The 24,020-nt window shown below is 39.8% G+C and overlaps 1 protein-coding gene across 1 annotated transcript; it reads right to left on the reverse strand.

The window, feature by feature from the left end:
* Positions 1-3,279: 3,279 nt before the first annotated feature.
* Positions 3,280-22,504, reverse strand: LOC130236758 (uncharacterized). The gene is made up of 19 exons (XM_056467512.1): positions 22,331-22,504; positions 21,909-22,207; positions 21,710-21,827; positions 21,449-21,576; positions 20,733-20,839; positions 20,518-20,624; positions 17,896-18,029; positions 17,497-17,687; positions 16,170-16,430; positions 11,989-12,149; positions 11,498-11,869; positions 11,237-11,364; positions 10,404-10,510; positions 10,190-10,316; positions 6,438-6,654; positions 6,011-6,316; positions 5,382-5,509; positions 4,656-4,762; positions 3,280-4,547 (listed from the first exon to the last, which is right to left on the reverse strand). The coding sequence occupies exons 1-19, from the start codon at positions 22,482-22,484 to the stop codon at positions 4,424-4,426; spliced, it is 3,276 nt and encodes a 1,091-aa protein (XP_056323487.1). The 5' UTR covers positions 22,485-22,504; the 3' UTR covers positions 3,280-4,423.
* Between the last annotated feature and the right edge of the window lie 1,516 nt (positions 22,505-24,020).

Here is a 24,020-nt window from a genome sequence, read left to right on the forward strand (position 1 = left end):
TGGGTTCTGCTGTAACTTCAATGTCAGTGAACGACTGTCCCAGCAAACTCACATGCAGTGAATTGTGCACAGTTTCTGCGTTTTAAGTAGTTGGAGCATTTTAATTACTCGCCCTCACCTTTTTTGCCGTAATATTCTATCACGACAGTGCATATGAGATAAATGACATCACTACGTAATAACCGGTTATGATCTATTACTAAACTGATACCAAACTGTCCGCTTCTGCATCGCGGTGCATCGAAGAAACAATTATGTTGTTCATGACAAGACAAGATGGCGGCGCGTTCAGTTCGCGAAGCCCAGCGTCTCTCCAGTTTCTGCAATTTTGCGGTATTATTCCTGCTCATTTCGGGTCTGTTCGTGCAGAACAGCAGTGCCTTTACATCGTACACCCGACAGGAAATCTTGGATATTGGATTGTGCATTCCGGACAGTTTTATTAACAATCTTCGACTCATCCCTGAGATCGCCAGAACACCCGGGCCGAACAGCCCTGCACGGCCGGGCAGAAGTGCTCGGAGGCGGCGCAGAGAACGTAAACAAAGACGGGGGAAGCGCGGCGGGCTAAGAGCTAAGCTAAAGCTAACACCACACCGGCTCTCTTTACCCAGCATCTTTCTCGCCAATGTACGGTCACTGGTGAACAAAATGGATGAGATTCGACTGCGCATCAACCACAGCAAAAGATTATGGAACTGTAATGTCATGATTTTCACAGAAACATGGCTAAACAGCGGGATACCAGACAACGCTATATCGCTAACGGAGCATCAAACATTCCGAGCAGACAGAACGGCGGATGACTCCGGTAAGACCAGAGGCGGAGGATTATGCATTTATATTAACAAAGCTTGGTGCACAAACTCTGTCATCGTTGGGAGACAATGCTCTGTTAACCTGGAATTTCTAATGGTTAAATGTAGACCGTTTTATCTGCCACGGGAGTTCACCTCCACCATAATAACTGCTGCTTATATACCTCCCGACGCTGATGCCAAGCTTGCTATGAATGAACTTCATGCAGCCATCAGCAAACAACAGACTGCTCACCCGGAGGCTGCTTTTATTGTTGCGGGGGATTTTAATCACTCAAACTTAAAGACAGTGCTCCCCAAATTCCATCAAAACATTTTCTGCCACACAAGGGGAAACAAAACTTTAGACCAAGTTTACACAAACATGGCTGAAGCATATGCTGTGACCCCCCTCCCCCACTTGGGTCAATCAGATCACCTTTGTTTGTTTCTCACCCCCAAGTACTCACCCATCGTCAACCGTGTGAAGCCATCAGTAAGGACCATCAAAGTGTGGCCAGCGGGGGTGGACTCCACACTCCAGGACAGGTTTGAACACACAGACTGGAGTATGTTTGCTTCCCAGGCCACATGTGACTCTCACACAGACATTGACAGTTACACTTCCTCTGTTCTGGAATATATCAACACCACCATAGACAGTGTTACAACCCAGAAACAGATCACCACATACCCAAATCAAAAGCCATGGATGAACAAGGAGGTGCGCCTCCTGCTGAAGGCACGCAACACTGCATTCAGATCAGGGGATGCACAGGCCTACAGCACTTCCAGGGCTAATCTGAAGAGGGGCATCAAAAAGGCCAAGCACTGCTACAAGCTAAAGCTAGAGGAGCACTTTTCCAACTCTGATCCTCGGCGCATGTGGCAGGGCATCCAGGCCATCAGCAACTACAAACCCAGCCAGTCCACCCCCACAGCTACAAATGTCTCCTTCCTGAACGAGCTAAATGACTTTTATGCCCGCTTTGAAAGAGACAATACAGAACCCTACACCAGGAACACTACCTCAGCCGACCACTCACCTATCACACTCACCTCCTCAGAAGTCTACACCGCACTGAGTCGGATCAATGTGCGTAAGGCTGCTGGGCCAGATGGTATTCCTGGGCGCGTCCTCAAAGCATGTGCAGAACAGCTCACTGGGGTATTCACAGACATTTTCAACCTGTCGCTTAACCTAGCAACTGTGCCAACATGCTTTAAAACCACCTCTATTGTGCCGCTGCCCAAACACTCCAGCCCAACATGCCTGAATGACTACCGGCCTGTAGCACTCACACCCATCATCATGAAGTGCTTCGAGCGGTTGGTCCTGGCACATCTGAAAGACTCTCTGCCATCCACACTGGACCCACATCAGTTTGCCTACCGTGGCAACAGGAGCACAGAAGATGCCGTCTCCATAGCACTGCACTCTGTCCTCACACACCTGGACAATAAAAACACTTATGCACGAATGCTGTTTGTTGATTTCAGCTCAGCATTCAACACTGTCATACCCTCTAAGCTACTGATCAAACTCAGAGACCTGGATATCGACACGTCTCTCTGCAACTGGGTTATGGACTTTCTGACTAACAGACCTCAGAATGTTAGATCAGGCCACATCTGCTCCACCACCGTCACACTCAACACTGGTGTACCACAGGGCTGCGTGCTGAGCCCCTTCCTCTACTCCCTTTTTACCATCGACTGTAGGCCTGTGAACAGATCCAACACCATCATCAAATTTGCAGATGACACCACAGTGATTGGTCTAATCAGCAATAATGATGAGACTGCCTACAGGGAGGAGATACAGCATCTGGCCACTTGGTGCACCGACAATAATCTGCTCCTTAACACCAGCAAGACCAAGGAGCTCATTGTGGACTTCAGGAAGGGACGAACAGGCTCGCATGATCCCATCCACATTAATGGGATGGCCGTTGAGCCTGTCTCATCCTTCAAGTTCCTGGGGACCCACATCTCAAAGGACCTTTCCTGGACCACCAACACCTCCAGCCTGGTCAAGAAGGCTCACCAGCGCCTATTCTTCTTGAGGCAACTTAAGAAGAACCAGCTTTCATCAGCCGTCTTGGTGAACTTCTACCGCTGCACAATAGAAAGCATCCTGACCAACTGCGTCACAGTCTGGTATGGAAGCTGCTCTGTTGCTGAGCGTAAGGCACTGCAGCGGGTGGTGAAAACTGCCCAACGCATCACAGGGACTACACTGCCAGCCATTGAGGACATCCAGAAGAAACACTGTCTGCGCCGAGCACGCAGTATTCTTAAGGACACCTCTCACCCTGCTCACAGACTGTTTTCTCTCCTGCCTTCCGGCAGGCGCTTCAGGCTCCCCCGGACAAAAACCAGCAGACTGAGGAACAGCTTTTTCCCCAGAGCTGTCTCCCTTTTGAACTCTGCCCCTCACTGACTCTTTTGCCCCCCCAATACACCCCCCACACTCCTCTGACTTATACTCCTCACAATCACTGCACTATTTAACATTTGCACATTTAAAGTTTGCACATATTCATTGCACTGATTCATTTATTGAACTGTACATACCCACTGCACATGGACATTTGTAATTATGTTTATCTGCACACTCCTGATTATTAATAGCATCCTGTACATATATTCATTTATTGTAAATCTGTTCATAGCTAATACAACCTGTATATAATGTTGATAGTACATCCATCTGTAAATATTACCATAGTTTTTCTATAACTGCACTTTATAACTTATACCTGTATCCTGCACTTGCTGCTATTGCACTGCTGGTTAGACCTAAACTGCATTTCGTTGCCTTGTACTTGTACATGTGTAATGACAATAAAGTTGAATCTAATCTAATCTAATCTAATTAATTTTGACACCCCTAGTAGTATTCCCTATAGCAGTCCCTTAGTTCCTTATTTATCAGGGGTCGCCACAGCAGAATGAACCGTCAACTATTCCAGAATTGCAGGGTACTTACGTTCAAATTGCAACAAACGCCTGAAGTGATGAAAGAAAGAATGTGCAAAGCAGTTGGCACGAGGTCTGAAATTGAGAAACGCTGCCTTAACCGAAGTCATGTGTGTAGTTTTTAACACTTTTTAAAATTTGTTTATTTAACTTCTACAAAACCGGCAGGATAGTTACAGGAAAACAAAAACAAATACTATTCCCAACCCGTCCTTATAAACGAAGTTAAATTACAGTTACAAACACTTTTTACAAGTGTTTGCTAATAAACCTGTTAAATCAAATTCACATCCAATATTAGATTTGAGAGTCTGCATGGAAATAAACCATCCAGATTACTTGGTCATAACCATTTAAACATACTCTGACTAGGGACACGCAAATAGTATTTAGGACAGATAGATTATGAATAGGGTTGCAGCATGTGTGTGTGCTTGTTTTATGCTGGTGATGCTCAACAGGTAAGGCTGTTTAATAGTCCTGTGTAAAGTGTTTTGTGGTGTTGAATGAGGATGAAGCCTGGTGATTACATTTGAACTGATAGAACAGATTTATTCAATAATGTAACTAACAATGTTTAGAATATAGTTTTAATTAGATAACTAGTGAGAGTGTATGTGTGCAGCATGTGATTTAAAGACTTTTTAAATGCTGTTCTCACAGATCCATTGAAAGGTATTATCACATCGATAATCAGCCCATCCTGATGAACGAAACACAGCACAGTTCTCGCTATTATGTCCATTGGGCTCTCCATGATTCCAGAACCTGCACAATAGAGCAGCATTAGATGTTCAGTTCTGCTTTCTGTGTGACATGATTCTGACTAGGTGAATTATTTAGTAGATAATAATAATAATCTCAGCAATTTCTCACTCAGTGGTCATGATGGTGCCATCAACCCATTTCCAACTGCCCTCTTTAGCGCTGTCAGTCAGACCAATCCAGAACACAGCACCACCAGATCTTTTCTTAACAAAATCCTAAAACATTTAGAATATTACACTTTAATCTGATAATGCCACCATTTAGCTGCCTTCACACAGACTTTATACCTTGTATATAAAAGTATATGAATCTCTTGACGGCAGACTTGGTATGCACCCTTCTTTCAGAAATCTCACCCTTATTATATGTGAGCATATTTACATTACAAAACCTGTCAGTGAACTATGAGGGCAAAAAAAAAAAAAAAAAAGAAAAGAAAAAAATATATATAAATTAATTCTTCATTAATTGTAATCAAATTCAAATGTTCAATTAATCGAGATTTTGATTTTAGGCCAAATTGCCCAGCCCTATCTGTACCCCTTTACCCAATTGTCATTTTAAATTACAATAACACAGTGCATGTCCTCATAAACCACTTTAAAAGTGCAATACCAAGGTCATACCCATGTCACTGTACAACTGTAAACCACATATACCAGAATACACAAACACACACACACACACACACACCACACACACACACACACCCACACACACCCCCCCCCCCCCCCCCCCCCCCACACACACACACACACACACACACACACACACACACACACACACACACACACACACACACACACACACACACACACAGTAAACTTCACTCACTTGTTCCTCTCGGTTGTTTATGATGATCAGATCTGCTTTTTTCCCTGTACAGTACCTTCTGCTCTCAGGCCAGTTCTTCTTCTCAGAGGAAATGAAGTAAAAACTGGACTGATAATAAAACCATCCATCTGTAAACACAACAGTGTTAGAATTTAGTTTCCTTCAATCTTAACAGCGACACTTTAAAGTAACAGTACATGAATTTTAATGTATTAATATGCAAACTAAACATGACTTTATTGTGAACTTATGTATGAATGTAAACGTATGCGTGAACTAACTTTAACTACAACATGAGTCAATAACGGCTACCTGTAAGTACATGCATGTCTATTATATTTATCTTAAACTTAAATGTTAATTAATATATTAATTAACAATATGTACTAACAATTATTAAGGTAACCGTTATGTACTCATGTGACTCAGGTTGCATGTAAAGTTAGTTCATGATTTGCGCACACCTAAACTCATCATTAATTCATAACAATATTTAGTTTACATATTAATACATCATCATTCATGTACTGTTATTGTAAAGTGTTACGATCTTAACATATTTATGCTAACAGTTTTTAACCAAATCTGATATATTTAATTTGTTTAATGTGTAATTAGTTCATAATTACCCAATTCATCAAGATGCTTCTGCAGGTAATTTTTCTCCTGCCATAACTGCGCTCTTTGTGTTAGCTGGTCTCTCTCTTCTGTTATATTGACAATGTTATTTAGTAGCTGGTCTCTCTTTTCTGTAAGGTTGGTTATTTTTATTAGTAGCTGCTCTCTCTCTTCTGTGAGGATAGTTAATCTGGTTTCTTGTGTGTAGTTTGTATAGATGTAGACACTCAGTATAATGACTGCAGTCAGCAGAAGAAAACACAGCAGCACCAAACATACTGGAGATGCTCTGGTGCTTGTCTTTAATGATCCACTTCCTAAAGAAAATCATTATGGTGTTACTGTATATGTCTTAATGTGCAACTGCAATTTTTTTTGGATTAAAGCTCTGGAAAAACTAAATACTAAATGATTAAATGCATGAATGAATGCGATTACCTGTTTGTTGAAATGATTGTTGTGTGTTTGTCCTGAAGTCTTGATCTCTCACACAGTCTGCACTCTCATAAATAGCCACCGTCATCTCCACTTTCTCTGTTTTCCGTCTCCCAGACCCGATGCTAAACACATCATTATAAACATCATTAGACATTTCTACTCTATTACAGGCTAATAAGCTTAAACGGCTAATGCTGAATGTTCTTTGTGTGCCTTTCAGTTATGCACGTTTATCACCAACAACTAAAACAAAGAGGAAATGAGAGTCTAAATGTGTCAAATTCAAGTCATGTGACATCTCATCGTTTTCTGAGGCTAAGAATGTGAGCAGTTAAATTAACAAATGTTCGGCATCAACAGATCACATTTGATGTACAGTATTGTTTCCTTTTTGATAATGACTGAGAGAATCACTTATTAGATAATAATCATGGTTTCTGACCAGAGGACACACTTTTACTTCCTGAACAAATGCAACACTCGAAGCTCAACTCTGCTCACCTTGTCGGAAATAGCCTCATATTTCTTTAGTCCTTAGTCAGACAACATAAGATATCTCTAATGTTCGCAGCTGTCTTTGGTTAGCTCTATTTTTAACACAAGAGATCTGCAACAAAACTTCTGTGTGTGGCAGAAGTGTGGCAGCCAAGATCATGTGACATAAAAAAATGAAGAAAAAGTAAAAACAATGGTTTTTATTCAATTTGTCTGAAGGCAAAAACTTAAACTTGAGTAAAACTAGAAGCATTAATTTTTCTCAAAATAATATTTTTTACTTTAAACCAACAATATTTCTTTGTAATGTGAACACATAGAGTAATATAATCACAAAAAGTCTCTTTTTTTACATTTTCTGACTTGACATGGTGTAGGACTGCAGTTTTCCTCGACCACCAAATTGATTGTCAGCTGCATATTAAGTCAATGGTTCGTGGATCGCCCACAACACCCCAGTTACCACCTTTATGAAGGTTAGAAAACTTGACATGTTACATGACCCCAGTTACTACGTTTATGAAGATCAGTATACTTGATATGTTACATGACCCCAGTTACCACGTTTATGAAGATCAGTATACTTGATATGTTACATGACCCCAGTTACCACGTTTATGAAGATCAGTATACTTGACATGTTACATGACCCTAGTTAACACGTTTATGAAGCTCAGTATACTTGACATGTTGCATGACCCTAGTTACTACGTTTATGAAGATCAGTATACTTGACATGTTACATGACCCTAGTTAACACGTTTATGAAGATCAGTATACTTGACATGTTACATGACCCTAGTTAACACATTTATGAAGATCAGTATACTTGACATGTTACATGACCCTAGTTAACACGTTTATGAAGATCAGTATACTTGACATGTTACATGACCCTAGTTAACACGTTTATGAAGATCAGTATACTTGACATGTTACATGACCCTAGTTAACACGTTTATGAAGATCAGTATACTTGACATGTTACATGACTCCAGTTACCACGTTTATGAAGGTTAGAAAACTTGATATGTTACATGACCCCAGTTACCACGTTTATGAAGATCAGTATACTTGACATGTTACATGACCCCAGTTACCACCTTTATGAAGGTTATATTTCCATTTTAAGTTGATAATGAATACAAATGCTTTCATGCTGAATTGAAAGTGTTTCGCCCTTCCCTGCTGTAGTAATGTGGCTTGGAGATCACATGTGTAATGGTGGAAAATATAACTTACAAACAAGTTGAGACTAAGTTTAGACATCTGTTCTTTACTTCACCTAAAGTGAGGCAAGACCAAGAAATAATTAATACTGCTGACTATTACAGTGTTATTTGTAAATAGCTGATCAAGTGATTCATCCGACTGCATGATCTGAAGCATTGGTTGACACGTTTATGTTTCTATTGGCGTTGGCTCTTATAGCTTTATTGCATTGACAGTCTTACTTGGAACATTACATAAATAGATGTTGTATATTTAAAAAAAAATTGGATGAATGAAAATTTTATGGGAATTTTTGTTTTGAATAAAGCTTTATCTTTGTGTTTAGATCAAAAAGAGAATTGAAATTAATATTTTTTTTTCAACAAGACAAATATGCTTTGTTACAGATTATATAAAATTGTTTTCATAAACAGAGAAAATATTGCTAAGGCAAATTATTTATTTTTCATGGGCTCAAGTGAGAGTAAATAAAAATTAGATGTGAACCATTGCCCTAAATTATTTTACTTGGATGAATGAAAACTTTTTTCCAACGTTGGAGTGATAAACACAACAAGTGTCTTTCTTAAATTTTCTGACTTTAAAATAGGATACAAACCCCATGGATTTTGAGGTCTGCCACAACATGACAAAGTGCAGCCCTGCCCATGGAATTGAATGACAGCTGCGTATTGACATGTATAGTAACGCATATACACATGTCCACAAAACAGGAGTTGCAAAGAAACTGGGAATAAAAGATCTGTTCCAACTCTCTGTGCTCAGCTGCACCTCAAGAATGAGTTTTACCAGTTTCAAACATTTTTAAAACAGAGCATGTTTGTAACAAAGAAAAGACACAGAAGCCTCAGTATGCGAGGCTACTTCAAGTAGATGTGCAAAAACCGTGTGTGTGTGAACTGCGAACTTTGTCATGGCATTTATGTGTGCATCAGTGTATCATTTGCTGGAATAAACTTGACCACAAATACATCAAATAAACTTACTTGCTATATTTAACTCATAAACTGAATCTTGGATCTGCTTCATTTGTGTCTGTCTCTGTGCTGTTTATCTGACTAGACACAGTAGAAACTGACATGCACATAAGAACGATGGGTGGGGAGAACCAGCTCATTTGCATTAAAGGCACAGGCTACAAAAACAGCTACACGTTGCCCTGAACACAAAATGGACATATTCTAAAAGCTATAATAAATGATCTGATGGGTGTTTTGGGCTGAAACTTTCCAGACACATTCTGTAGACACCAAAGACTTATCTTACATCTTGTAAAAGGTATAAAAAGTATCTGATTAAGAAAAGCTAGTCTATAGTTTTGAATGTTCATGGGGTGAACTAGTTTCAATAGTAATTTTAATAATGCTACATCTAGTTATTACATATAACTGAAACAAACATGTATAATTATAACCTGTTATGATTAATGAATCATTTACAGCTACATTTTTCAGGGGATGCAGCAAGTGTGTGTGCTGGTTTTGTACCATACCTGCCAACACTCCTGTTTTTCCCGGGAGTCTCCCATATTTCAGGCCCATCTCCCGCCCACCTCCCGTATTGTTCTGTCTCCTGGAAAATTCCTGAAATCCCCCCCCAGCTTTTTGGTTTAGTCCCCATGCCCCATCTTCATAGCTGCTCCTCAGTTCGCACACACCTTCACCCTCAGCACTTTGCGTGCACCTTTCCTCGCCCCCGCTCTTCACTTTGCGCGCAACCCCGGATAAAATCTCCCAGATTTTAAGATCTGAATGTTGGCAGGTATGTTTTTTGCTGGTGATTGATATGCTAATTGGCTGTTTAATAGTCCTGTGTAAAGTGTTTGATGGTGCTGAATGAGGGTGAAGCCTGGGGATTCCATCACAATTAATAGAACAGATTTATTTATTATAGTGTAAATAACAATGTTTTGTATATAATTTTAATAAGACACATTGTATTTCTGAATATTGTATTTAAGAGAGAAAAAATGTTGCCTGTAATTTATAGCATGAACAAAAATACAATTAAATGACTTTTTAAACTGCTCTTTTCTCACAGATCCACTGAAAATAAGCATTACATGGATAATCAGCCCATCCGGAAGAATAAGATACAGCGCAGTTCTCTCCTCTTTTTCCATTGGGTTCAAAAGTGCCCCAAAACCTGAAACTACAGATCAGCATCAGATGTTCAGTTCTTCAGTGACTGGAGTATCATTTATTAGATAAATATCAGTTCTGTTTAGCGATTTCTCACCCAGTGGTCAGGCTGGTGCCATCAACCCATTTCCAATTGCCCTCCTCATCACTGTCAGTCAGACCAATCCAAATCATATCACCACCAGATATTTTCTTAACAAAATCCTAAAATGTAAACAAAATGACATTGTAATCTGTCACTAGTTAGCTGCCTTCACACAGACTTTATACCTTGTATATAAAAGTATATGAATCTCTTGACAACAAACTTGGCCATGAAAAATCTAAATTTCATCTGCTCTCTTCATTACTGTCAGTCAAACCAATCCAGACTGTAACACCACCTGATATTGTCTTATTATAATACTAAGAAGAAGAACCAATTATATAAAATCTAATTATGCTTAGTTGGCTTTGTGTAGCACTCCCACTGTCCAGTTGGCAGTACTGCAGTAAAAATCTGTGACAAATAATGAGACGGTCAAAGTTGTATTGTTGTTCAAAGTCGGGCTGCTCTAATAACGAGTCTCGTTGTTCACCGTTACACATGTGACTAACCATTTAGGGTGTACAGTAACAGTAACACTTGTAAATCCATGTGAAGCAAACAAAATAACAACAATCATATTTATTATGATCAATAAGTGATTTTCTACAGACAAACACACGAATGTAGATTATAAGGTTCCTCCATAGGCTTAATCTATTTTATACTGTATAAACCACTTATTATAGGGCCTTACCCTAAACCCAACCGTCATTTTAAATTACGATGACACAGTGCACATCCTCATTAACCACTTTAAAAGTGTATTATCAAGGTCATACCCATGTCACTCTACAGCTGTAAACCATATATACCAGAATACACACGCAGTATACTTCACTCACCTGCTCTTCTCTGTTGTTTATGATGATCAGATCTGCTTTTCTGTCTCTACAGTATCTTTTGCTCTCAGACCAGCTCTTCTTCTCATAGGAAATGAAGTATAATCTGGACTGATAATAAAAGCATCCGCCTGTAAACACAACAGTAAGTGTTACCATTTAGTTCCCTTCAGTCTTAATATATTTATTCTAATAGTTTATAAGCAAATCTTATATATTTGATTTGTTTCGTGTGTAATTAGTTGTGGTGAAGTTCATAGTTACCCTGTTCATAAAGAAACATCTGCAGGTCATTTTTCTCCTGCTGTAACTGCGCTCTTTGTTTCATTAAAGAATCATTCTCAGATAATAATCTCTTCTCTTTATTTTTCAGGATTTGGTTCTCATTCTCTAACTGATCTTTCTCTAAACTGAAAACTTTGACCCTGGTTAGTAGCTGATCTCTCTCTTCTGTGAGGTTGGTCATGTTGATTAGTAGCTGGTCACTCTCTTCTGTGAGGATAGTAATTCTGGTCTCTTGTGTGTAGTTTGTATAGATGTAGACGCTTAGCACTATGACTGCAGTCAGCATAAGAAAACACAGCAGCACCAAACATACTGGAGAAGCTCTGGTGCTTGTCTTTAATGAACCACTTCCTGATGAAAATCAATATGATGTTATATGTCTTCATATTTTTATGTCTTAATGTTCTTAACTTTTTTTATTTGGTTCGAAGCTCAGGATTAACTAACTGCATGAACCATAACTGCATTACCTGTTTGTAGAAGAGGTTGTTGTGTGTTTGTCCTGGAGTCTTGATCTTTCACACAGTCTGCACTCTCATAAATAGCCACCGTCATCTCCAATAGATCTATGTTCCTTCCCCCAGACACGGTCCTGAACACATCCTCATAAATATTATTACACATTTCTACTCTTTTACAGGCTAATAACCTTAAACTACTAACACTGAATGTTCTTTGTGTGCCACACAGTTATGCACATTTATCACCAACAACTAATTAAACAAAGAGGAAGTGAAAGTCTAAATGTGTGAAATTTAAGTCATGTGACATCTCATCATTTTCTGAGGCTAAGAATATGAGCAGCTAAATCTACACATGTTCCGTATCAACAGATCCCATTTGATGTACAGTGTTGTTTCCTTTTTGATGACTGAGAGAATCGCTTAGTAGATAATAACAATGATTTCGGACCACTTCCTGAACAAATGCAAGACCCCAAAGCTCAGCTCGGCTCACACTGTCGGAAATAGCCTTGTAAGATCTCACTAATGTTCGCAGCTCTCCATCGTAGTTAGCTGTATTTTTAACACAATAGATCTACAACGAAACTTCTGTGTGTGGCAGAAGTGTGAAGGCCAAGATCATGTGACACAAAAAATTCAGAAGTAAGCATTATGTTTTTTATTCAATTTGCCTTAACCCTTTAACTATCCCAGCAAGAAAAAAATGTTTGGATTGCATTTCTTAAATCTTGATGATACAAGTTTATACACTCTTAGCAGTTTTTTCAACACATCCCATAATTTCTAAAATATCAGCCTCTACCAAATAGTTGATATGCTGGTTTATGGTAAAAGTACTGGAATTAATATATATACTATGAAATGTCTGAAAATATGAAGTGTAAGACCAATTTATTTACAAAAATATATATTCAAAATAAAACATTTTTAAATACTAAATTATCTTTATCTTTTTAAGTATGCCATAAAAATATTTCAGATTCTTATTTAACATGCTTTCTTGTTTTTTTTAATTTTTTTATACAATACATCCAATACTAAGTGTAGTAGTGCAACAGGATTAGGTTTGTTAGATTTTTTTGTAAACAAACAATACTGTGTGCGTAAGTCATTATTTAAAACAGTCATTCTTTAAATGAATTTAACAGTCATTATTTAAAACAGTAAAAACATGGTCAACCATTTGGTAGAGGGGCAGTCAAAGGTTTAAAGCAAAAACTATGCGTATGCACATGTCCACAAAACAGGAGTTGCAAAGCAACTGGGATTAAAAGATCTGTTCCAGCTCTCTGTGATCAGCTGCACCTCAAGATCGAGTTTTATCATTTTAAAACGTTCAAAACAGAGCATGCTTGTAATAAAGAAAATACATACTGTAGAGGCTATATGAGGCTGCTTGAAGTAGATGCGTGTGTGTGTGTGTGTGTGTGTGTGTGTGTGTGTGTGTGTGTGTGTGTGTGTGTACTGCGAACTTTGTTATGGCATTTATGTGTGCATCAGTGCATTGTTCATCATTCAGATGAAGCACAAAGTACTGACTAAAGTGTTAAAGTGTCAGTTTCTGCTCAAAGAGAGGTTTAGTGAATGGTGAAACTGAAACAACAGCAGGAGAAAGTGATTGAACTGTGAAAGGTATGAGGTGCAGCAGCATCTCTATTTCCTGAGGCCATCAGACATGAGATTCAGAAAGTCTCTATATTCTATAGATTCTGAAACAAAAAACTCACAATATTCGGGCAAAGTATTTATGTGTGGCCTCCATTCCTCAGACTCAATGACTAAAAATCATCTTAAATAGTAACATAATCCTACTTCTTCTGTAATATATGGGCACTCAAACACAAAATAAATAATATTACCAAATACAAATAAAGAGTTTAAATGTCAGAAAACACACACTTGAGAACAGGTAATTTTTAAACACAGCCTTTATTTACAGAAAAAATCACTGAGCAATAGATGTCAATACTGAAAGCAGATCAAACAGGTAATATTACAGCACACACACAGGACAATTGTCCTTTGTAGGCAGACAACTGGGAGAAAACTGGAAATTGGAGATGGTAACACTTTACAATAAGAATACATGAATAATGATGTATTAATTTATAAACTACATGTTATTTGTAATAAACCAATAATGAGTTAAGACATGCTCAATCAAGAACTTTATTTTTTACTAATTTTTACCTTAATTCACGAACTCCTGTGTTTAAACTGTTCATTAGGATGTAGACAAAACACTTTTCTTTAGTTTTCCAATGTAAACAGACATGTATGACCATTACGCTTAAACACAGGAGTTCATGAGTTAAGTTAGGAATGAGTTAATAATAATGGATCCCTTCAAGTAAATTCATGACATTGTGATACATTAACAGGTCTTGAGTTCATGTTGGTCAAGTTGCACTTTTAATGAATATTATTTCTCATAGAGTGAATCACATTGAGCTTAAACTAAAGTGTTTACTCATGTTGAAGTGAGTTCTTGATTAGCGCATGCCTTAATTCATCATTTGTTTATAAAGTAACATTTCATTTATACATTATAGCACATTATTCATGCACTGTTGTTGTGAAATGTTACCCTGGAGACTAAAGGATAGACTGGAGTCCAGGTAAATAGAATCACAGGTGGGTAGAGATGTGGGTTAATTAGTTGTTGCAACTCAAGCTTATTACAGATACGTACCCAGGTCCACATTTCTGGGGACAGCGAAATTTGTAACCGGAGGTTCATCTGCTTGCAGTTTCACCAGAGGCTGCTGTGTACGCTTTTTGATGATTTCAAATTTCACTCTACATTCACGCTTTCCAGAAATGTAGACAGGGGTACGTATCCACAATGATTCTATGATAAATCTAGTCCACGTGTAGATGAAACCAGAGGAAGTGTGACTGTTGCAGCTTGACAGACTGCAGTTCTGTCCACTAGTAGCTAAAAATCAGTGACAGCATTTGCGTACTGAGGAAAACCTGCTACAGTATCATTACTGGTTGTTCAGCTGTCAAGTACAACTAAAAAAGTGGCCAGAGTTGGTTTAGAGCACTTTGGTTTGGAACGACACTTCAATATAATTGAATGCCGTCATGATTGTTTTCACTCCAAATTGTCCTTTAGAGGGCAGTACAGTATATGCTGTTTGGAACACACTGATAATTTAACCTTACTTAATGTTTTTTTATCAGCTGAAGATGGAGTTGAAGTTAATCCTCCAGAGAAATCTGCTTATGTGCTTGCATAATACTGCATTCTAAAGTTAATAAACAAATGTGTCTTGATCAAGTTCTCAATGTTGTCGCAGATGAAATATAAAATTTAACCATCATGCAATAAATATTTTTTATCAGGTTAGTTATTTATCATTAAAAACACAAACCCCTAAACCCCAGTGGTTCTTAATTCTAGTCCTGGCACCCCACTGCTCTGAATATTTTGCATGTCTCTCTTATTTGAAGTTTAGTTTGAAAGGCTTTTGACAGTGATTTCACCAAGTAGACTGGGCTATAACAAAAACCTACAGCAGAGGTAGCTGGGGAACCCACAGAAGAGTGCAACAAATCCTGGCAAAATAAAAGAAATATAAAAAAAATACCAAGGTTGACCTGTAGAGGGCGCACAATGATGTATGCGCTAGTTAATAGAGTTAATGCAAAAAGAAAGTGAAAGCAATACTAAAATGTTCTAGCAGGAGGAGCATTACAATCCAAACCGTTAGTCAGCAAGGGGTTAATGCTGTGGTGCCGGTGGCCAGGATGAGAGAGCGCAGGTAGAGTGCAAGGCGACTAAAGAGGGAGATCGCTGGTGGGGGGTAGAAAGGGACAGGAGCAGGAAGTGCAGAGAAGCGAGGAAACTATGGCTGGTCTACAGCAGGGATGGTCTGACTAAGGAAAAGAGGCAGAAATCCAAAACAAAATTAAAGACTGGCACTGCAGCCTAACAGTAGTGAGATGAGACAAAACTAGACTGGACTGGACAAGATTTAAGAAATCCAGACCGTAAGGTTAGGATACACGAACGAAAAGGTACAGGGTGAGACAGTGGAACACATGACAAGCTGTCAAAACAATGCCATGTGCGCCGAGAAAACAAAACAAATGAATGTGATGACAACATGCAGGTGACAAACCATGACAGTACCTCCCCCTCTAGGAGCGCCACCTGGCGCCTCAGGGGAGGGGCTTACCCCATCGCTAGAACATGCAGAGCCAGAATCCAAATCCTCTCCTCAGGACCATAACCCTCCCAGTCCACTAGATACTGGAAACCCCGGTCCCGGCGTCTGACATCTAACAGTCTCCTGACACTGTATGCCGGAAAGTTATCTATAAAATGGGCTGCTTTAGAAAAACGGTCCACTACAGTCATGATTTCCTCTTGAGGGGGGAAGGCCAGAAACAAAGTCAAGGGCCAGGTGTGGCCATGGACGAGAGGGAATGGGCAAGGGCTGGACCAGACCAACAGGCACTCGGTTAGAGGTCTTGTTCGGGGCACATATTGAGCAAGCCAATACAAACTGCCTGACGTCCGGCCTCAGAGAGGGCCACTAAAATCGCTGGCGGATGACAGCAAGTGATCTCCAAATTCCTGGATGACAAACCAACCTGGATGCAATGAGAGGTTCTCTAGTGGGTGCAACCGGTACAAACAACCGACCGTCTGGATACCCTTCTGGTACTTAAATACCTCAACTGGCCTTTATTACCTGCTGATCGATGCCCCAGGAGAGAGACCCAACCACCACTCCCTCAGGGAGGATGGATCCAATTGGGGACTCCCCACTGGGGACCTCGAACAGCCGAGAGAGGGCATCAGGTTTAGTATTTCTGAACCCTGGCCAGTAAGAGAGAACCAGCCAAAGAAGAGTGCCCAGTGGGCCTGGCGTGCACTTAACCTCTTGACCGAATGGTTATACTCAAGTTTCTTATGGTCCGTTCAGACCAAGAAGGGGTGCGCTGATCCCTCCAGCCAGTGAGGCCACTCACCCAAAACCAGCCTGACTACCAACAGCTCCCTATTACCAATGTTGTAATTACGTTCTGCTGGGCTCAGGCGATGAGAGAAAATGGCACAAGGATGCACCTTGCCATCTTTGAAGGACCACTGTATCCCAACATCAGAATATGAATGAGAAATAAATGAGAAAATCATCCAGGTAAACAAAGACAAAGTGGTTTACCATGTCTTTCAGCACGTCGTTAACCAGGGCCTGGAAGACAGCTGGGGCACTCATCAACCACTAAAGTCTTCCACTCATCTCCCTCGCGGATGTGCATCAAGTGAAAAGCATTATGGAGGTCTAATTTGGTAAAAAAAACCCGGGCTCCCTGCACCAATTCAAAGGCAGATGACATAAGAGGTAAGGGGTACCTGTTTTTAATCGTGATGTCATTCAGCCCTCTGTAGTTGATACATGGACACTGGGAGCCATCCTTCTTTACAAAGAAGAACCCCGCACCCACAGGTGATGATGGGGGACGGATGAGACTAGTACTAAGTAATCCCTAATATACCTTTGCATAGCCTCTCTTTCTAGACCAGAAAGGGAATTCAAGCGACCCTTGGGCAGAGAAGTGCCTGGGAAGAGATCAATGGCACAGTTGTATAGTCGATGAGGAGGGAGAAATCTGGCCCGAGACCTGCTAAAGACTTGGCGAAGACCATGGTACTCAACCGGGACCTTAGTTAAATTGGCTGTCTCCTCCTGCAACACAGAACACAAAGAACCAGGAGACAAGGCAGAACCCAAACAAGATGCATGACAAGACTGACTCCAGGCCAACACAAAATTCCTGGACCAATCAATGTGAGGATTGTGCTGTACCAGCCAGGGATGGCCCAAGACAACAGGAGAAATCAAAAAGGTACAATTTAATGGCCTCACAGTGATTGCCGGAAACAACAAGACTTACACGAGGGGTGATGTGGGTAATGGTAGAGATGAGCTGACCAGCTAATGACCAGACAGAAATGGGAGAAGGGAGGGGAATAGTGGGCATACCCCACTGCTTGGCAGTGTAACAGTCCAGGAAATTGCCCTCTGCCCCTGAATCAAGCAAGGTAGAGCTCGAGTTGAGGTATCCTTCATGTTGAATGGTGACAGGGAGAGGCGCCCACCAGGATCCCCCGGTTTACTGATGGGCCTTGGCTTTTTAAGGGCACTTGAGGGCAAAATGCCCTGGTTTGCCACAGTAAAGACACACGCCACGAGCAAGGGCTCAAGATCAGATGAGGAGGGAGTAGAAGAGCTGGCTTATTGGGAAGAGATGTCATCAACCCTCTGGGAAGAATGGAATGACCGCCACTGACGGTGGCGGCAAAGGCACCACTCCACATAGAGAGCCAGATCAATAAAAGTTTCCAGGGGACGAGGAAGCTCATGAGAAGCAAACTCATCTTGGATCTCCTCATTCAGACCCTCAAAAAATCTGGATCGGAGGTCCTCTTCATTCCAGTCACAGGTAGCAGATAACGTCTTGAACTGGATGGAATAGTCAGTCATGGATTAACCCTCCTGGTACAGTCGTGGCAATCGGGTAGCCGCCTCATCTCCCTGGGCCGACTGGTCAAGGAGCTTAATTATTTCTTCCTTGAAGTCATCAAAAAAGTGGCAGAAAGGTGCCCTTGCATCCCAGATTGCAGTATCCCACTCACATGCTCTCTCGATAAGTAGGGTCAGAACATATGCCACCTTGGATGCCTCTGAGGCATAATGGCAGGATTGCAGGGCAAAAAACCCCCACTGCAATAAAAAGGCCTGACAGGAGCTGGGGTCTCCATTATAGGGTGGTGATGGATTGTTGACATAGGGCTCTGGATCCTGGTGGTGTGTGGTAAATTCAGACCGTAAGGTTAGGACACATGAACGATAAGGTACAGGACAATGTGAACGAGAGGAATAAATAGGGAGACTAATGAAAAGAAACTACAGACAGGTGCGAATTATGTAATAATCGAATGAGTAGAATGACGAGTAAGTGGGGTGAGACAGCGGAGCAATTGGCGAGCTGCGCTGAGAAAACAAAACAATTGAATGTGATGACAACATGCAGGTGACAGACCATGACACTTATCCAACTATTATTCCCCTCTGATTTTGGGAATCATTTAAAGTTAGGGTTAGAATTAGGGATTAGGTGTGAATTCCATTTTCAAACGGGAAGTTATTAACTTAGATGTTAATACAGGATCGCAATACTTCGGAAAATCACACCCACCACCTCTCCTCCTTCAATGTTCCATACCTGAGCATGGTAAAACTTTACTGTAGTTCAGAACGCTCATTTGTTGATTTGCTGTGTTCACACACAGATGATATGGATGAGTTGTGTGAATTGTGACAATATTTGTCGGTAAATAAGTACAATTTAAATTCATATTTATTCAAAAGCATTTGAATAAAACATATATGCTCCCTTCGGCTTAGAATCATTGGTGGAATATCCTGAGGAGTTCACTCCTCAATATCCTGAGGAGGGGCATTTACGGTCAAATAGGAACAAACACCTGAAGTGATAAGACGAAAGAATGTGCAAAGCAGTGGGGTGTGAGGACTGAAATTGAGAAATGCTGCCTTAACCGAAGTCATGTTTGTAGTTTTAACACTTTTAAAAATCTGTTTAGTAGACTTTTACAAAAACAGCAGGTTAGTTTTATAAAAACAAATATTAATCCCAACCCTCCCTCATAAGCAAAATTAATTTACAGTTACACACACACACTTAAACACTTTTACAGGTGTTTGCTAATAAAATTGTTATATTGATAAATCATTCATTCATTCTTTTTCTTTTCAGCTTAGTCCCTTTATTAACCTGGGGCCGCCACAGCGGAATGAACCACCAACTTATCCAGCACATTTTTTTACGCAGCGGATGCCCTTCCAGCTGCAACCCATCTCTGGGAAACATCCATACACACTCATTCATACTCATACACTACGGACAATTTAGCTTTACCCAATTCACCTGCACCGCATTTCTTTGGACTGTGGGGGACACCGGAGCACCCGGAGGAAACCCACGTGAATGCAGGGAGAACATGCAAACTCCACACAGAAATGCCAACTGGCCCAACTGAGGCTTGAACAGGCGACCTTCTTGCTGTGAGACGACAGCACTACCTACTGCGCCACTGCATAGCCATTAAATCAAATTCACATCCAATATTGGATGTAAATGTCTGCATGGAAATAGAAAACCATCCAGATTACTTCATTATAATAATTTTAAAAAAATACTACGATTAGGGACACGTAAATAGTATTTAGGACAGATGAATTATGAATAGGGTTGCAGCATGTATGTGTGCTTGTTTTATGCTGGTGATGCTCAACAGGTGAGGCTGTTTAATAGTCCTGTGTAAAGTGTTTTGAGGTGTTGAATGAGGATGAAGCCTGGTGATTACATTTGAACTGATAGAACAGATTCATTCATTAATGTAACTAACAATGTTTAGAATATAGTTTAATTAGATAAATACTATGTGTGTATGTGTAGTATGTGATTTAAATACTCTTTAAATGCTGTTCTCACAGATCCACCGAAAAGTATGATCACATGGATAATCATCCCATCCTGATGAACGAGACAAAGCACAGTTCTCGCTATAATGTCCATTGGGCTCTCCATGATTCCAGAACCTGCACAACAGAGCAGCATTAGATGTTCAGTTCTGCTTTCTGTGTGATATGATACTGACTAGGTGAATTATTTAGTAGATAATAATAATAATCTCAGCAATTTCTCACTCAGTGGTCATGATGGTGCCATCAACCCATTTCCAACTGCCCTCTTTAGCGCTGTCAGTCAGACCAATCCAGACCAAATCACCACCAGATATTTTCTTAACAAAATCCTAAAACATTTAGAATATTACACTTTAATCTGATAATGCCACCAGTACTGCCACTGTCCAGCTGCCAGTACTGCAGTAAAAATCTGTGACACAAATAATGAGACAGTCAAAGTTGCATAGTTGTTCAAAGTCGGGCTGCTTTAATAATGAGTCTCGTTGTTCACCGTTACACATGTGACTAACCATTCAGGGTGTACAGTAACAGTAACCAGGGGGTGGACTTAACCAATAAGTGAGGTAAGCAGCCGCTTAGGCCTACGGGGAATTGGGGGGCCTCAAACAATGCCAAAAAGCCTATATTAATCATATAGCTCTTTTATAAATTTTAAACTTTTAAAATTTTTTTAAAATTTTAACAATATATATTTATATATATATATATATATATATATTTATATAAACCAGGGGCCACCATGAACAGCCTAGTGGAATGTTCCTTCTGTACTGCACATGCAAATGTTAAAATTTAACAGTGCATATCCTCATAAACCACTTTAAAAGTGTAATACCAAGGTTATATCCATTTCACTGTACAATTGTAAACCACAAGTACCAGAATACACACACAAACACACATACGCAAGCACACACACACTATACTTCACTCACCTGTTCTTGTCTGTTGTTTATGATGATCAGATCTGCTTTTCTGTCTGTACAGTATCTTCTGCTCTCAGTCCATCTTTTCTTTTCAGAGGAAATGAAGTATAATCTGGACTGATAATAAAAGCATCCACCTGTAAACACAACAGTAAGTGTTAGCATTTAGTTCCCTTCAGTCTTAATATATTTATTCTAATAGTTTATAAGCAAATCTTATATATTTGATGTGTTTAAAATGTAATTAGTTGTGGTGAAGTTCATAATTACCCAATTCTTGAAGACACTTCTGCAGGTCATTTTTCTCCTGCTGTAACTGCGCTCTTTGTTTCATTAAAGAATCATTCTCAGATAATAATCTCTTCTCTTTATTTTTCAGGATTTGGTTCTCATTCTCTAACAGATCTTTCTCTAAACTGAAAACTTTGACCCTGGTTAGAAGCTGATCTCGCACTTCTTTTATAATGACAATGTTAGTTTGTAGTTGATCTCTCTCTTCTGTGAGTTTGGTCATGTTGATTACAAGTTGATCTCTATCTTCTCTGAGGTTGGTCATGTTGATTAGTAGTTGATCTCTCTTTTCTGTGAAGTTGGTCATGTTGATTATTAGCTGGTCACTCTCTTCTTTGAGGATAGTAATTCTGGTCTCTTGTGTGTAGTTTGTATAGATGTAGATGCTTAGCACTATGACTGCAGTCAGCAGAAGAAAACACAGCAGCACCAAACATACTGTAGTTGCTCTGGTGTTTGTCTTTAATGATCCACTTCCTGAAAAAAATCAATATGTCGTATGTCTTAATGTGCAACTGCAAACTTTGTCATTTTTATTTGGATTAAAGCTCTGGATAAACAAAATACTACATGATTAAATGGACGAATGAATGCGATTACCTGTTTGTTGAAGTGGTTGTTGTGTGTTTGTCCTGAAGTCTTGATCTTTCACACAGTCTGCACTCTCATAAATAGCCACTGTTACTTCCAATAGATCTCTGTTCCTTCCTCCAGACTCGGCCCTGAACACATCTTCGTAGATATTATAAGACATTTCTACACCTTTACAGTCTAACAACGCTAAACTACTAACGCTGAGTGTTCTCTGTGTGCCTCACAGTTATGCTTGTTTATCACCAACAAGTAAACAAACAAAGAGGAAATGAGAGTGTAAATGTGTGAAATTCAAGTCATGTGACATTTTATCATTAGATGCTTTACTGAGGCTAAGAATCAACAGATCACATTTAATGTACAGCATCTTTTCCTTTTTGATAATGACCGACAGTATCACTTATTAGAAAATAACAATGATTTCTGACCACTTTTACACATTTACTTCCTGAACAAATGCAAGACCCCGTAGCTCTGCTCACGCTCTCGGAAATAGCCTCGTATATCTTTAGTCCGTAAATAAAGTCAGACACTATAAGATCTCACTAATGTTCACAGCTCTGTTTAGTTAGCTATATTATTAACACAAGAGACCTACAACAAAACTTCTATGTGTGGCAGAAGTGTGAAGTCCAAGATCATGTGACAAAAAATCATGAGATCAAGAGTGAGTGATCAAGAGTGAGTTTTACAAGTTTAAAATGTTTTAAAACAGTGCATGTGTGTAATGAATTACAGCGATTTAGCTTAGCTTTACTTTATAAGCAAAGCTGCTTGTCAGAACAATTATAAAAGGAAGACGCTTCAATCCCGGTTTGTGGACGTTAAATCAGGTTTATTTTGTACATTAACATAACAGATATCCATACAGCAGTGGAGATTAACCTGTATCCTGTCACATATGCGTGCAAACAGAGTGAGAAGCTAAGAGTGTGCTCTGTCTCTGTCTCCCTCTCTGTGTGTGTGTGTGTGGGTGTCTGCGCTATTGGTGTGTGTCTGCGCTATGTGTGTATGTGTGTGTGTGTGTGTGTGCGTGTCCTCGCTGTGTGTGTGCGTGAACTTTGTAAGGACCTTGTGTGTGACTCATAGCTGCAACTTACAAAAAATGCATAAAATACTGATTGGTAAAGTTCTTACTGTGGTATTTCTCACAAACGCAACGTGAGATCTGCTTCCTGAGGCAGCCGAAGGCAGCGATTGAGGCATGTTGCTGACAGGCACGTGGGAACGGTGGGCGGGGAGGACTAGCCTTAAAGGCCCAGTACAAAAAAAACAGCAACCTGGTTTTACCGGCTATAATACAGACACTTCAGACAGCTATAACAAATACTCTGATGGTTGTTTTGAGCTGAAACTTTTCAGACACATTCTGGAGACACAAAAAACTTATTTTAAATCTGGAAAAAGGGGTAACTTATGTGCCCTTTAAGTAATATTAGACCACCCCATCCTTGCGCATTCATAAAGTAAGTTTGATTTGGATCATATCATAATAAGTCAGTAATTGTCAGAAATCAACAGGTCTCTAAGGCTGTGCCTATGCTCCATCTATTGAGCCTGAATGTATGAGCAATCCTGGTCGTAGGCTGAGGAAACATCCACCTAAACAATCTATTAGATTTAAATGATTTCAGGAGTTATTAGAGTTAAACAAGAATTTTACATTTATTTGTCAGGCAAAGATCTTCCATTCAAA

Source organism: Danio aesculapii, chromosome 10 (genome assembly GCF_903798145.1).
Source record: "Danio aesculapii chromosome 10, fDanAes4.1, whole genome shotgun sequence".
In the NCBI taxonomy this organism is placed as follows: domain Eukaryota; kingdom Metazoa; phylum Chordata; class Actinopteri; order Cypriniformes; family Danionidae; genus Danio; species Danio aesculapii.